Source organism: Abramis brama (assembly GCF_963993115.1).
Source record: "Abramis brama genome assembly, chromosome: 16".
NCBI classification, from domain to species: domain Eukaryota; kingdom Metazoa; phylum Chordata; class Actinopteri; order Cypriniformes; family Leuciscidae; genus Abramis; species Abramis brama.
Genome location: NC_139978.1, coordinates 31402737 through 31418611, shown reverse-complemented (window position 1 = coordinate 31418611; position 15875 = coordinate 31402737). Strand labels below are relative to the sequence as shown.

Genomic DNA, 15875 nt, shown 5'->3' with positions numbered 1-15875 from the left:
TTGTTGTTTTGACCTTGTATCATTTTTAAAACAAATTATGCAGCCAGAAAATGTGCAATTACCTGAGTTTGCAGGCCGATTCTGAGAGTTTGGTTTTGGATGATGCAGCAGACCATTGCAATCTGACATAATCTTTTGGTTTGTAATCAAATTTTCACACTGCATTCTTTAACAAGTGTTTGGGAAAGTTTATTTTAAAAGTAATGCGTTACAATATTGCATTATTCCCTAAAAAAGTTACTAATTGCGTGGTTACTTTTTATGGAAGGTACAATGATAAAAATTATATGATCAATAAGTTGTGACAACATACAGTACAGGTCAAAAGTTTGGAAACATTACTATTTTTAATGTTTTTGAAAGACGTTTCTTCTGCTCATCAAGCCTGCATTTATTTGATCAAAAATTTTATCTTGATTTATTTGATTTAAAATATTTTATCCATTTTTATTTTTGTAATATTGTGATATATTATTACAATTTAAAATAATTGGTTTTCAATTTATTATACTTTAAATTATCATTTATTTCTGTAATGCAAAGCTGAATTTTCAGGATTATTACTGATCCTTTAGAAATCATTCTAATATGATGATTCATTATCAAAGTTGGAAACAGTTCTGCTGCTTAATATTTTTTCATAACCTGTGATACTTTTTAGGATACTTTGATGAATAAAAAGTAAAAAAATAAAATAAAATAAAAACCCAATTTTTAAAAAAATAGAAATCTTTTGTAACAACAATATACACTACTGGTAAGTAATTTGGGGTCAGTAATTTTTTTCTCTCTTTTTTTTAAAAATAAATCAATACTTTTATTCAGCAAGGATGTGTTAAATTGATAAAAAGTGATAGTAAAGAAGATTTATATTATTAGAAAATATTTTTTTATTTTGAATAAATGCAGTTCTTTTGAACCTTTTATTTATCAAATCTATTAGGCAGCAGAACTGTTTCCAACACTCATAATAAATCAGAATATTAGAATGATTTCTAAAGGATCATGTGATAGACTGGATGTCACATGTGACACTGAAGACTGGAGTAATGATGCTGAAAATTTAGCTTTGCATCACAGGAATACATTATTTTTTAAAGTATATTCAAATAGAAAACTATTATTTTAAGTTGTAATGATATTTCACAATATTACTGTTTTTTCTGTATTTTTGATCAAATAAACGCAGCCTTGATAAGCATTAGAGTCTTCTTTCAAAAATATAAAAAAACTTACTGTTTCCAAACTTTTGACCTGTACTGTATGTTTTACATTGCTTTAACTTTCAACATATTTTTCAACATATACAAGATTCAACACATTTTTCAAGTCAGTTTAATGTAATTAAAGTTGAAATAACTTAAACATCCAAGTTGATTGTACTTAAAAATTTAAGGCAGCAACTTTTTTTTTTTTTACAGTGTAGTGTTGTTACTTTTGCATACTTTTTCTCACCTGGGCTGGGCTTAATTGTTTGTTTTTTAATAACAACAACAAAAAGTTTATATTTTTGGCAAATGTAATGGCCCTTTCATACAAAAAAGTGAAATTAATAAGCCTTGGGCTGAAGGAAATGCAAATTCACACCTGTACAGTAGAGGGCGCAACTCAAAAACCCTTTAAGCTGTGCAGCCTTTCTGGATTGCAGAAGAATAAGATGCAGGAGAGGAAAGTTCAACACTCTGGCTGCTTCCGAAATCGCATACTCTCTTGAGTAGGTACTTATTTTGTATAAGTACTTCACAACGGCAAGAAAAAAAAAAAAAAGCATTCTAGTATGAATCTGTGTAATATGAATAATCTGGATGTACTATCACCTTGTTGTCATTATTATGAGACCGACCAGCATCAGTTACGTAGCTTTACTGCCATTTATAAACCCTGTACTGTGGCCTCATGGGATGGTTTATTGTCCATCATAAGCACACTTTAGAATATCGCTGGAAGAATAGGTCATTCGGGCACTTTTTGCCAACTCTTTTATGAGGACTGTGAATTCAGACATACTTCTTTTTGTCACATACTCTTTTTAGCCTACTATATAGTAGGGAAGTATGTGATTTCGGATGCAAAAAACTAAAAAAAATAATTGCAAATGTGATGTTTCACTAAAATAATTTTTGCTTATTATGGTTGAATTAGATCATCAAAGGTCAGCAGCAAAGACATTGAAAAATAAAGTTAGATGAAATGCATATTTGTTTAATTTAACATTTAATTATCTCATGTTTTTATAATATTCTGAGTTTGCATTTCCCTGATTTTATTCATTTTGAGAAAAATGAAACTGTTTTTGTGCAAGTGAGATGTATAAATGCATGCTCACATTTAGTCTGGAACTAAAATAACCATCATGTTTACACAGCGCGCATGACGATTTCTCTCAACACGGCGACAGGAGAGCTGTCAGTCAATAAAGGGGAAAACAAAGTAACTTACTTATTTGAAAAAAATTAAGTCAGATATTTTGTTGTAAATTTAAAAGTAATGTTACTTTACTCGTTAAAAAAGTAATTACGTATCTCACGTTACTTTGCAAAGCATTACCACCATTTTAATAATTTTTGTCAGTGTTTATTATAAACATCAAATTAGGCAGAATATACGATAATTAATATACGTAAATATTTAATTGATGAGTTGTTAATGCAATATATAACAATAGCCTACAATATATAGGATATGATTTTACCCCAAAATTCAACATACTGAGACAAAATGATAACTGCAAATCCATGTTTCACTGCCTGGAGTCCGGTTGTTTCTGGGAAATGCAGCAACCCATTTGCTTCTCTTTTCTGTAGCTTTCAGAAGTCTGTAAAAAAAAACCCTCAGATTTCTTTGTCAAATCTGTTTGTACAGTCAATCTCAAAGCTCTTTCCCTTTTTAGATGTGTTCTGTGTGTTTTCCATGGCATTCACGCTGAAATCCAATGCTGCCACTCAGTCTTTTTGCCACTCAGTGGGCGTAACCGCAGTCACTTTTCGGCCGACGATGACATCACGCGCATACCCTCTAAGAAGGTTGATGTCTAACTTTTAAAAAAAAAAATGAATGAGGGGGAGGGTAGTGAATGACATCCCGGGTCACTAAAGACCCGAGGTATGCATTTAAGGGCTAATTTTCGTTTAGTTTAAGTCTTTCAACTGCTTTATTTCAATGAACATAAATGTTTTAGTTACCGATAATAACCCTGCACAGGAGTCCAAGCAGAGGAACCACAGGTGTAGTTCACTGCATTAATTGACAACCATTCTCAATATTCAGTAGATTATAAACCTAATAACGCTCATAAACAGATTTCATGCATAATATCATCAGTGAGTGATGCTCAGAAATATAATCAAGCTGTCATCTCATATGATGCTTTGCTCAATGTTTCCATGAGTCTAGACACACTGTACTGTACTGTGAGAGCAGAAATAACCTTCACAAACATGCCTGTGGATTGATGGTATAAGCAGTTGTTGGCTGTGAGATTGTGATTTTCCATAACGGCAAAGATTTATTAGCAGTACTGCATGAGCTGCTGGCAGTAACACGGATCCATTGGTTCTTCGGCCGCTGTTTCATGACATCTGGCCCTCAAAGCCTTATGGGATACTGGAGAGAGTGATGTCATGTGGAGGGGTCCTAGCTGATTTTTATGTTCCCACATTATATGACAAATAAGACAGCAAATAGTTTGGAATAATTAATTTTTTTTTTTTTTTTTTTTTTTTTGAAAGTAATGGGTTAGGGTTAGGTTCAAAAATACAGTAAAAAACATTAATATTGTGAAATATTATTACAATTCAAAATAACTTGTTTTCTGTTTAAATATATTTTAAAATGTAATTTATTCCTTTGATGTCAAAGCTGAATTTTCAGCATCATTACTCCAGTCTTCAGTGTCACATGATCCTTCAGAAATCGTTCTATTTTTGAGATTTGCTGCTCAATAAACTTTTCTTATTATTATCAATGTTGAAAACGTTGTTGAATGTTGAAAGTTTGGGGTAAGTAGTTTTTTTTTTTTTTTTAGAAAGAAATTAGTACTTTTATTTATCAAGGACGCGTTCAATTGATTGACGGTAAAGATATTTGTCATGTTACAAAATATTTCTATTTCAAAGAAATGTTCTTTTGAACTTTATATTCATCAAATAATTCTGACACAAATGTAGCACTGTTTCCAGAAGAAGAAGAAAACAGCAGCACAACTTATTTATATTAATAAGAACCATTATTAATAGCAGCAAATCAGCATATTTGAATGACAACAGTTCACCAATACAACAAATATGAATTGTCTTTCAGTTGCAATGCACAAACCATTTTGAATGTAATGGCCTCAATAGTGAATATATCATATACTTTCTGTTGCATTTATGGGATAAAAAGATAGTTGTAAAATATAATCGTGACTGGTTTAACTGCAGCTACTGTGGTGGTTGATATTTTAGTGTCATCGTAAAACACATGAAAGTCAAGTTGTCGAGTCTGTCAACAAAGTACAGAAGCTCAAAGAGCATTTTTAACATACATTTTAACATGATGGTTTGTTTAAAGCACTAAAGCAGTCCTGTGCTCGTCTGTTGCTCCACATGTGGCAGAAATGATCTGAGTGGCATTTATTATATCAATTAGAGCCTCGTATTGGTGCAGTGCAGTGTGATAACTTCATTTCCATTTCAGCAGGTGTCAAAGTAGGAACTGACACTGTATCGGTTAGCGTTGTTGCTCCAGTGGCCTCCAAAAAAGTATTCAGACACTTAAAATGTCTGAACCTGATCGCATGACTTAAGAGAACTTGAAACTTTTATTTATCATTTTTCTTCAACTCCTAATTTTTGGGGGATTTTTAGTGAATGAATGAAGTCAGTTCTCCTCAAACTCACACAAGAGCACTGTAATTTTAGTTTTATTATAGTTTTTATTTATTTATTTTGAATTAGCTTTTATTTTTATATTTTTTGTTTATTTTATTTTAGATATTGCTAGGCTATTTACATATTCATTTAATTTATTTTTATTTCGGTTTTAATTTTTGGTTTAGGCATATATACATGTCAGGAAACACTATTACTATAACACTATGTTAGTATCCATGGATCACTGGATCTTTGGTAAGTTGCAAGGAACACTATATCGAGTCCAACCTTTAGTTTAAACTGATAATCGTTTGTTTTACTCTCGTTTTTGCAGTTTCTCCTATTAACTCCAGTCATGCAGCAGCTCTTTTGCCACACGTGTTCTGGCGGGAAAGTGACATCAGTGCTTTAAATTAAAGGTTGGACTTACAACTTACCAAAGATCCAGTGATCCACTGACATGCAACCTGCAGGAAACGTGTTTTATGACACTTATATGTGCCTGATTCCGATGCCGGGCAAATGCACTAAGCAAATTTGCCTGTGACCGCTTCATATAAATACAATATAAGTTGGTCTAAATCTGGTTGATCACTTATAGGCTATCAATGTTATATATATTGTCATATCGTCCAGCCCTAAAACTAGTTTTTGTCAGTGTTTATTATAAACATCAAATTAGGCAGAATATACGATGGTAAATATTTAATTGATGAGTTGTTAATACAATATATAACAATAGCCTACAATATATAGGATATGATTTTACCCCAAAATTCAACATATTGAGACAAAATGATAACTGCAAATCCATGTTTCACTGCCTGGAGTCCAGTTGTTATGGGAAATGCAGCAACCCATTTGCTTCTCTTTTCTGTAGCTTTCGGCAGTCTGTAAAAATATACCTCAGATTTCTTGTCAAATCTGTTTGTACAGTCAATCTTAAAGCTCTTTCCCTTTTTAGATGTGTTCTGTGTGTTTTCCATGGCATTCACACTGAAAACCAATGCTGCCACTCAGTCTTTTTGCCACTCAGTGGGCGTAACCGCAGTCACTTTTCGGCCGACGATGACATCACGCGCATACCCTCTATACTAAGAAGGTTGATGTCTAACTTAAAAAAAAAAAATGAATGAGGGGGAGGGTAGTGAATGACATCCCGGGTCACTAAAGACCCGAGGTATGCGTTTAAGGGCTAATTTTCGTTTAGTTTAAGTCTTTCAACTTTATTTCAGCTTTATTTCAATGAACAGAAATGTTTTAGTTAACGATAATGACCCTGCACAGGAGTCCAAGCAGAGGAACCACAGGTGTAGTTCACTGCATTAATTGACAACCATAAAGTGTCCGTTTCCAAAAAGTGACCAGCGAAACGGCTGTTATTGCCAGACGCTTTGTAAGAAGAATCTGGCTCAGAGTAACAACCGAAACAGATTATGAGTCATTGCTGAGGAGTCAAGCTTCAGTGAAAGCTGTTAAACCCTTTACCCCATGATGGGCTTTTGGCTGCTTTAGAGTATTTAGTAATGAAGGTCTTTGATTGGACCAGCTCACAGGGACTGCGGTAACATTATCCCGGTTAGTGTAACGCTCTAAATATGCTGCAAAGCAAAGGGAGCTGCTGGGTTCAGAAGTGCTGTCAAATCCCCAGCGTGACGACGCACCGCCGGGACAGTTTCTCTAGAGCCGGGCCTAAACAAACACCAGCCCAGAATCCATCAATACCACACCAGCTGCAACAGATGCCTGGAGGTCTCTGAATGTTGAACAGAGAAGGTTGTAATGCTCTCTGTGTTTGTATGTACTGTAATAAATTACTGGGGTTACAAGCAAAGGCCATCAGTGGCTTAGAAGGGGTTTCAAAGCACATTTTGCAACAAAAAAGTTTGGGGAGGTGCTTGTTTGTTTAATCCTGTCAATCATATTTCAAGGGTAAATAACTATACCTCTCTCGGGGAACTTTATTTTAAAACTGAATTGCTGTTAATGCAAATTATCCTTTTTCTTTCTTTCGTCAAGTAGTCTAGAGCTCTTTGCTCAAGCTCATGCATTATGAAAAGCATATCAGATCTGTTTTATTTATTTTTTTAAATCATGCTATAAGTAAATCAATACTTAGTTGGTTTGACATTTAAGGGCAGTTTTATGTTCGTTTAATGCAAGTGGACATAAATACTAAAGTTAAATGTTTTAAAAGCAACAGTCATATCTGATATTATGTTGCCTTTAGAAAATGTTTGGCATAAAGCTTTAAAATTTTGACACAAGCAGCCATTATTGAATTTTATAATTAAGTAAAAGTAAACTAAAATGGTTATATTACTAATGTTAGTTAATACACAACATCCTCAAACACTAGATTTATCCTTGGAGATAATATAGGACAGGCTTTAATAGTGACATGGGTCTCATAATACACACAGCAAACAAAACAAACAAGTTGATATGAAATCTATACACATTTTATACAAATATATAATAGATATTTCAATAAACTTGGATAGAAACATGAGTAAAATACAACAGTTGTTTAAAACCCTTCATCTACACTACATTTAATGTCTTGTCTTTGTATTCTTCATTCACTGGACCCTCATTTATGCTAGAAAAAAAAAAAAACTGATTGGCAAATCATAAAATAATACAATATGGATCATTCCTGAAAGTGTCTGTAAATTTTGTGTGGAGGTAGAGGTTTGAATTGTGCGTGTTCATACCTGCATCAGAGATAAAAGGGGAGAAGACGGTCCACTCATATAGAAATAAATGGGAACAATTGTAATGCTCAATATGGCAGCTGTTGTCCTCGGTTAAGAGTCAACCACATTTTTGAGAGAGGCACCGCCAGTTTATTTACTCTATGTATGTGCATGGACCAGCCTGAAAAAATAATTAATGTACAATTTAAGCTAATTTGAAGCAAGATTTATGATGGCATTGTTGTCAGATTTTGTCCCAGATATTATTTAAATAACATTGCCAGGGGCGTAGTTTGTGGGGGGGTTGGGGGGGAGATAACCCCCCCAATATTTAAATCTATGCATTACAACCCCCCCAATATTTATACCATGATCACATGAAAAATATGCAGACCCAAACTTCAACCCCCCCAATGTTCAAACCAAATCTACGCCCTTGAACATTGCCAAAAAGTTTTGGGAATTTTGAACAAGATGGCGTCTTGTGTCAATGTCATATATTGAGCGTTACAATTATCCCTGCTTCCTCTGCCCTTACTATTGGTATAAAGAGTTTGTTAACAATAATAAAGATTTCAAGAACATTTTACTACAATTTCACATAAAATGGCATCTTACCATGTGCGAATCAGATCATGTAGAAAAGTGTTTTGTTACAAAGGTTTTCTAAGGTCAAATAAACATACAGTATACATTACAAGAATTATGTTATAGCTTGAATCCTCATATATATTTACTTTTATATAGACAGTTAATTATTAGTTGCTGTCAAAGCAGCCTAAATTATATTTAATCCACAATAATTCAATACTGTGGCAAATTAGTGTCTTCCCCTTTACTCTTTAAGATGTTACTTCGGAGAAGCAATATCTATATCAACACCTCTAATGATGTCAGTTCAGCCCACCAATCATCTGTCTGCATTGCAATTAGCACCACATTCTGATTGCTAATTTGTCATATAACACCATCACTGTTCGTCACTGTGGCTGCTTCTGCAAGGGCTCGGTGTGGACGTGCTGACCTTCCCGTTTTCTCCCACCCATCCGTTGGCATCCTTCGCTCGTACCCAGTCTTTACCCACGTAACCTTTGACCTCCCCTATGGAGCACCTCTCACTGGCATCCAGCGCTAACATCCTCCTGAACATCTGCATACACATGGGTGTGAACCTTTTCCATTGAGACGGCACGGGGGTCTTTGCCGGCGCTCTGCGCCAGTCTGCAAACTCCTCGTAGAAATCGTCGCTGTCGTTGCAGCGCTCCCAAGGGAAGAAGCCCGTGAGGATACAGAATAGAAGAACAGCAAAGGCCCAGGTGTCTAAAGTGGGCTCCACTCGGAGCGGAGGGACTTTCACCTCCTTCTGACCTTCCTCTAAGACCATGGCGCACAGCTCTGGAGCCATATACGGCAGCGTGCCTGATATGAAGCGGATGAAGGTTCCTTGTCTCTGGGTGAGGCCGAAGTCGGCCAGTTTGACCCGCCGGCAGTGTGTGTCCAGCAGCAGGATGTTCTCAGGCTTGATGTCCCGGTGGACCAGGCCACGCTGGTGGATGAACTCCAGAGCACAAGAGATCTGAACGGCACAGCGCTTCACTGCGCATTCAGGGATGCCCACCTGGAGAACAACAGAAATACAGTACAGTTTATCAATAAACTTTTGTTAAAAGTAGGTTATATTGTACACAAAAATGGCACAAAAACAACTGTAATATTTGGTAACATAAAATATATATGAAATATAAATGACATGAAATGACAAAAAACTAATACAGTAAATCTATATTTTTGAGTACATATATATATATATATATATATATATATATATATATATATATATATATATATATATATATATATATATACAGTCAAACAAAAAATTATTCAGACACCATATATCATTTTTGATATGTTTTTACTAGTGGGTGCAGGACACAATAGTTCATTTATGTAAGTTAGGATAGCAAGGTGTCTGAATAAATGTTAGTTTGACTATATATATATATATATATTTATACACACATTTAAAAACAATTATGAACTGAACTGAATTTGCTCAGTAATTTACTTTGGTAATATGTATATGAATAATAGTGTATAATGTATATAAATAACATTTTGCTAACTCTGCTTATGTGCAGGTACACAACTTTGTCAAGACAACATCATTGCAATATACGATTGCATGAGTTTAGGAGCCCCTGCTGTGTCATTGCCACTAAATCTTTCCAATCCTTCAGTACGTCTGGCTTAAGGTTTCACTGGATATGTTGAAGTAACAGAGACTCGTGTTGTGACAGAGAAAAACAGCTGCTCTGCTCTTTTACTCACACGTTACACCCTCCAAGATTTCCTAAGACATGTGAACATTACCGAAATATGTCAAGCGTACCTCCTGCTCCTTATTCAGTACGAAAAGCATGTGAACATGTTTAGCGTGCGGTCTGGATTCCAGATCCTTAAAGTCACTCCAGGCCTGCACTGGCATGTTAAGGATCTGGAGCTTTATTAGTCACATACTGTGCAAGTGTTTACTTCAGCTATGGACACTTTGGCACTGCGGACATATAAAATAAAGCTAAAATATACGTTTCTCACTAGTTTCTTTCATTTGTGTGCTCAACAGTAAATTATTAACATTAAATTCCACCATCTCAAATTATGGAATCACTCTGTGTTGGATGTTACGGTAGAGAAAATTACATTTGAAATATTTTTTTTAGTAAAGTGACATATCTTATTCCATTGCTAATATTTTCTTAAATCTGGAAGTTATGAAAGCCCTCAGAGTCTTTGCATTATTTTCTGAGATAAAAAAAATCTGTAATCAAAATATCATCACCCATCTCTAGTCCGCAATGCATTAAATCAGCATCTGTTAGACATCATTATATAAGCATGCAGACATAAAATATACCACATCTGGAGACACATACTGTAGTGTCTGTGACGATAATATTGTAACCTTCTCAAGTGTCGGACATTGATTTGGAAGCTATCTGGCAATGACAGACATAGTCAGTAAGTCTGGCTATATATATATATATGCATGCAAATGATGCAAAAAGTACAAAAATATAAATTTATATATATAGTGTGTGTGCTTTTATTACCTCCAAACCAGGAAAATATCATGATCACAACAGATTAAGAAAAAAAAATCTTGACTTATTTGGGTTTCAGTATTAAATATACACAAATAAATAATATTTTTGTACTTTTTGCATCATTTGACATAATTACAGATTTACTGGAAATGATGCACAATTTAATATTGAAATGAGATATTGATCTTGATTTTACTGTAATATTTACACTAATTGTGGCATAATTTCCACCATGATCAACACCTTGTAATTTGTGTAAAAAAAAGCACATATTTTTTAAATGCTCTTAATTAAATTTGACATATAATGTATTTAATTTAATTAAACATTTAATAATTATTATTTCATGATGAATTGTTATAGCTAAAGACTGAATGTCCGGGACAAAGGACAAATTTATATATAAAATGCAATTGAAAAGTAGTAAAAATAATGGCGGCATGGTAAAAAGTTTCCAAATCAGTTTTAATGTTTGAGTTTTAAAGTGCCCGTAGTTGAAGAAAGACCCATGCGTGTGCTAGCATTACTAGTGCATATGAATAAAGGGAAAGATCTGATGATGTTTGAGCACCCACCCGTGGCTGGATGATGGCGAACAGGTCCCGTCCTGTGACGAGCTCCTGGGCGAATCCGTAGTGCTCGTTGGACTGGAAGGCGATTCCAAACAAGCCCACGATGCAGGGGTGGCAGGACAGATGCAAGGAGATGCAGTATTCTCTCAGGAAGCCCTGCAGTTTGGTCGAGGCTTTGGGAAGCACTTTGAGAGCCATTGGAGTCCCTGTGACACAATCAGCAGTGAAAAATACACAAGATCAGAGGACTTTTGGCCTTCATAGATGGTGCTCTATAGAGACATAAAATGGTGACGTATAGTGGAAAGTATTTTCACAGCTGTTATGATGTTTTGGCATTAAGATTTGAGGGAGTGTAAAAGAGGAGATAGTGTTTCATTTAAATAGCATTAAATCATTTCTGCACTGCTCAAAGTGATCTCTAACAGAAGTGTGCATGCAGTAACTCTATCAAACTGTAATACTATAGTACTTTGATACACATCATGCATGGTACTAAATGATTCCCATGTTCATGTACACGGGCACAAAAGAAAAAGAAAGGGCCAAGCCCAAAATGGCTAAACACTTTAGTTGTCTTGGTCAGGAAATTGCTTTAATTAGTATAATAATGAAGGTAGGCCTACACAAATGAACTTTTTTTGTCGGATGACCTAAAAATGTGCTTCAAGTGGGAACTGAATCTAAACTGATTTTATAAAAGTCCAAAATATTCTAGGTTATTTTAGTAAATCAAACAGAAGGGTTTTTCCACAGGAAACATTTCAAATAGTACGCCTGCCATGACCTCGGCATGTTCAACTCAGTGAGTGGTGTCCATTTACCATCTTGAGAATAAAAACAAATCGTTTTCAGAAGCTTTATGCCGAACGTCACATGATCAAACAGGTCTCATGCATCTTCTGGGAGAAAGTGTTAACGGCACAGTGTCTATGGACTTTTTAACCTAGCTAGTTTCTTTTTTTATAGTTTTTATTTTATTTAAATATCTAAATGTTAGTGAAAAAAAAAAAAAAACTTTTAGATATCAATTTGCATATTGCTACAATAGACATCAGATATGATCATCTTTGCTTGCTCCAGTTAGATTTTTCTATATTTGGCCGAACGGTCGTTTGGATGGCTCGCCAATGTATTCGATTTCTCTAATACATAAAATAAGTACGATTGACAAGAGTTCATGTGGGGAGAATAATTTATTAAAGGTTTAAAGTGTAGCAGCTCTTCAGCAGCGATGTTAGCATGTCGTCCTTCAAAAATCTTAACCCAAAGTTCTTTCTGTGGGGCAGAACTTTATAACAAAGACTCGATACACAAGATTTGTGTGGGCCGTCTGGCCTACACCTATCAGTTCCTGTGGGCCATTTGGTTCACACCTTTACAGACAGTTTCAGTTGATTGTAAATGCATCTGACTAAAGTCAACTGAAATACACATAATCTTTCACTCCTTTGACAGTATCTTGAGAAAAACAGCTCTATCTATATTTGATGAAGCACAAAAGACCTGAACCGGAAGCGATGCGACCTGTTTTATAGAATACGGAAGTTTTTTGTAGTGCATAACCCCATTGCGGTTTCATTTTATTTAATTGCTGCATTTGTCCATTCACCCGGACTTGCGCTCCCAAACAGTTTTCGTCTTGTGTCGTATTTATTGTGTAAGTCAGTGTAATAATTTGTGAGCTGAAAAATGTACAGTCAGCCAGTCATTATCTTAAAATAAATCCATTCAGGGTGATACAAGACTCCAAAGGGATTGTTAAAAACCCAAGATTGCACTTTTTAATGCTGGGATCAGGTATGTATTGTTTTTATAAAAAAATCACAGAACTTACTGAACTTTTAAAAAACACAGTGAGTGACTTAATACAGAATAAAGGCTCAATAGCATACCTTTACAGCGGTGGGTGACCAGCAGCACATGGCCATACTTGCCACGGCCAATTTCTTTAATAATGTTGAAATGTTCTTTAATCTCGAGATGGCATAAGCTCTGAGATGTCAACTCCATCAGCTCGTCTATCAGACTGCTGCCCTCCTCCACTGAGCCCAGTTCAATCATTGCACTGCCTGTCCTGGAAAATAAAAGAAAACCAAAGAATATTCAGCACACTGTTCATTTTAGAGTGTGTAAACGTTAACAACATAATGCCTTTCAATAGAAACTGTGCCCAGCTGTAAATGTGCATTTGTCTATGTAGACTATATGATTATTATTCAAAATATATTATTATTATTATGTATAACATATATAAATATATATAATTTTAAAAGAAAAACATTCAAAATCACAAAAAAGTGTGGCTTAACTAACATACAGTAAACTATTTTCCTAAAACTGTAAATTACATCACATAAAGGACCCCTGTAGACCCTATGACTGTGTACCAATTTCAGCAGACCACTTAATAAATATAAAGTTGAATTAATTAATAAATAACAAAAACTATTCTAGTTTTCCTTTACATCATCTTGGAGAAAAATATTTTTCACCAAACAGCAATTCTAAATAAATAAATAAATATAAATAAAAAAGAATAAAATGTTCATCAAAAACTGATTCTTAGCTTTTGGAAATCTTGTACATTCACTTTGCAATAGCGGAGTGTTTCTGTTTGTCCTCGTCACTCATCACTGAACAATCAGCACATTCCCCCTCAGCTTCCAAACACTCACTACATACATTCCCGCTCTTGTTAAGCTCCTGTGCTCTGATACTCTACAAAACACGTGTGCAAGACCCATGCCGCATCAGGAATATGAATACAGAATGTAATGTGGTTATGTGTGGTATGTGTGATTATCGTTTATGAGCTCTTCCTTCCTTTTAAACTCTAAGCAGGTTGTAAATGACACTGCATGCTATTACAATGAACAGGAAAAAAATAAAATAAAAACATGATTCCATGTATTATGCTGTTATAACTTTACTTAAATTAAAACATATAAATTAAATAAATATTTATAAATGCACATGTAATTACTTTATTAATGTACATGTGAATTATATCACACTATGTTTGTGTAGTCCAGAATTTATTCAGCTTTTCAAAATCAACGCTATACACTGAAAAAATGGTAACATCTAAATCAACCGGTTTTGTTCAAGTCAAAAAAATATTATTTAACATCACTGAATCCACCTGAATAAATTGATTTATACCCACAAACTAATTTGAATGCATTAAATCAGGAAGAAAAAGTTATTTAAGGTAACAATTACGTCACCACTTTTACTGTGTATTTAATCCAACCAAAATGGATTTTTCCATCAATATCAGTCTTCAACTTTATTGGCAACTTTAAGAAACATTTAAACCCACAATTATTTACAAATCGCTGCAATGCAAATATTTGTAAATTCAGACTAGCCGAATAACACAGTGTCCATATGCATGCACAATAATGCACAGGATTTAGCTTAATCGACAAATCTGACATTGTTAGCTGTGTAGTAATGTCTCTCTGTCTATCTCTCTCTGCCCTTCTCTCACCTCTCTGCAGCTGTGCAAAGGATCAGGGCTTCCAGACGCAGCAATAGCAGTGCTGCAGCCGAAGTGACTGATGATTCCTGTTCTAACAAGGGCTTTGAGCTCCTGCAACGCTTTATATGGAAGAAGCACCCGCTCTGGGAAGAGTTACACTTCTCCGGTGCTGACTCCACCCATGTTCACTGACATATATCAGACACACAAGGCTGAGATGTCATATCATACGTCCCCAGATATGTTTATGCATATTCAGAAGCACGCACAAAAACCTAAGTTGGCCTATAGTTTCTACAAAAACACTGCGTTCAAAACTTCAGAACTGGCTTTTAATATGCAGAGTACTTAATAATCAGTTGAAGCTGATTTTTTTTAAAATATGGTCAAATGTGCGTTTATGCACGTGTTGGACTGTCTATCTGTTTAAAGAACAGTTTATCTGTCTGGTCGAAGGCGACTGTCTTTTGCGTACTCTCACAAGATCATCAGAGTCTATTTTTATCTCCATTCATCAGTTCTTTCATCAAAGAGACAGTGTGTAAGAACAACTTGACAAAGACCCCATAAATGTCTTGTTTAGTTTGTAGTCAATCGAAAGCGTTTCAATAGACAGAAATACTTGTAAATAAAATATCTATTCATAACAAGGATTTTAATCAAATCCCTCATAACAGGATGTCTATAAAATAATTTAAATCGTATTAATTTGACTAATTATTTTCTATAATTATCAGTATATGTAAGTTATTTTCAATAATTTATACTTTAAATAAATTGAATTTCAGATTACTTAAGAAACGTAGGGATTCTTAAACAATTTCTTCAAGGGCTTGAAGATGTCAATATTGTTTTCCAGTGACACTTTATTCTAAGCCAAGGTGACGTAGATACACATTACTTCATGTACTTGTAATAACAGTAAATTATGCATAATTACAAGTAACTAACCCTAAATCTAACCGTAACTCTCTAGTAAGTGCATGTAGTTAATTAATATTACTCAGTACTTATTTGAGTAAGTACAATGTAACTACGTTACCTTAAAATAAAGTAACCTTTTCCCTTTTTTGTTTTAAAGTGATCCTGGAAACTTTTTAGCATACCATTATCATTACTTTATCATTTATTTGTCTTTTTTTCCTCTTGTATGTTTC

The 15875-nt window shown here is 34.5% G+C and overlaps 1 protein-coding gene across 1 annotated transcript; it reads right to left on the bottom strand.

The window, feature by feature from the left end:
- Positions 1–5544: 5544 nt before the first annotated feature.
- Positions 5545–14848, bottom strand: LOC311066529 (serine/threonine-protein kinase SBK1). The gene is made up of 4 exons (XM_084087754.1): positions 14728–14848; positions 13127–13308; positions 11235–11437; positions 5545–9170 (listed from the first exon to the last, which is right to left on the bottom strand). Exons 2-4 carry the CDS (start codon positions 13293–13295, stop codon positions 8523–8525), a joined length of 1020 nt encoding a protein of 339 aa, XP_083943880.1. The 5' UTR covers positions 13296–13308; positions 14728–14848; the 3' UTR covers positions 5545–8522.
- Positions 14849–15875: the final 1027 nt, after the last annotated feature.

Coding starts and splice junctions, on each gene's coding strand:
- LOC311066529 (XM_084087754.1), bottom strand. CDS start 13,295: ATGATTGAACTGGGCTCAGTGGAGGAGGGCAGCAGTCTGATAGACGAG. Junction 11,438..13,126: donor GGTCACCCACCGCTGTAAAG/GTATGCTATTGA, acceptor ATTGTGTCACAG/GGACTCCAATGGCTCTCAAA. Junction 9,171..11,234: donor TCGCCATCATCCAGCCACGG/GTGGGTGCTCAA, acceptor GTTGTTCTCCAG/GTGGGCATCCCTGAATGCGC.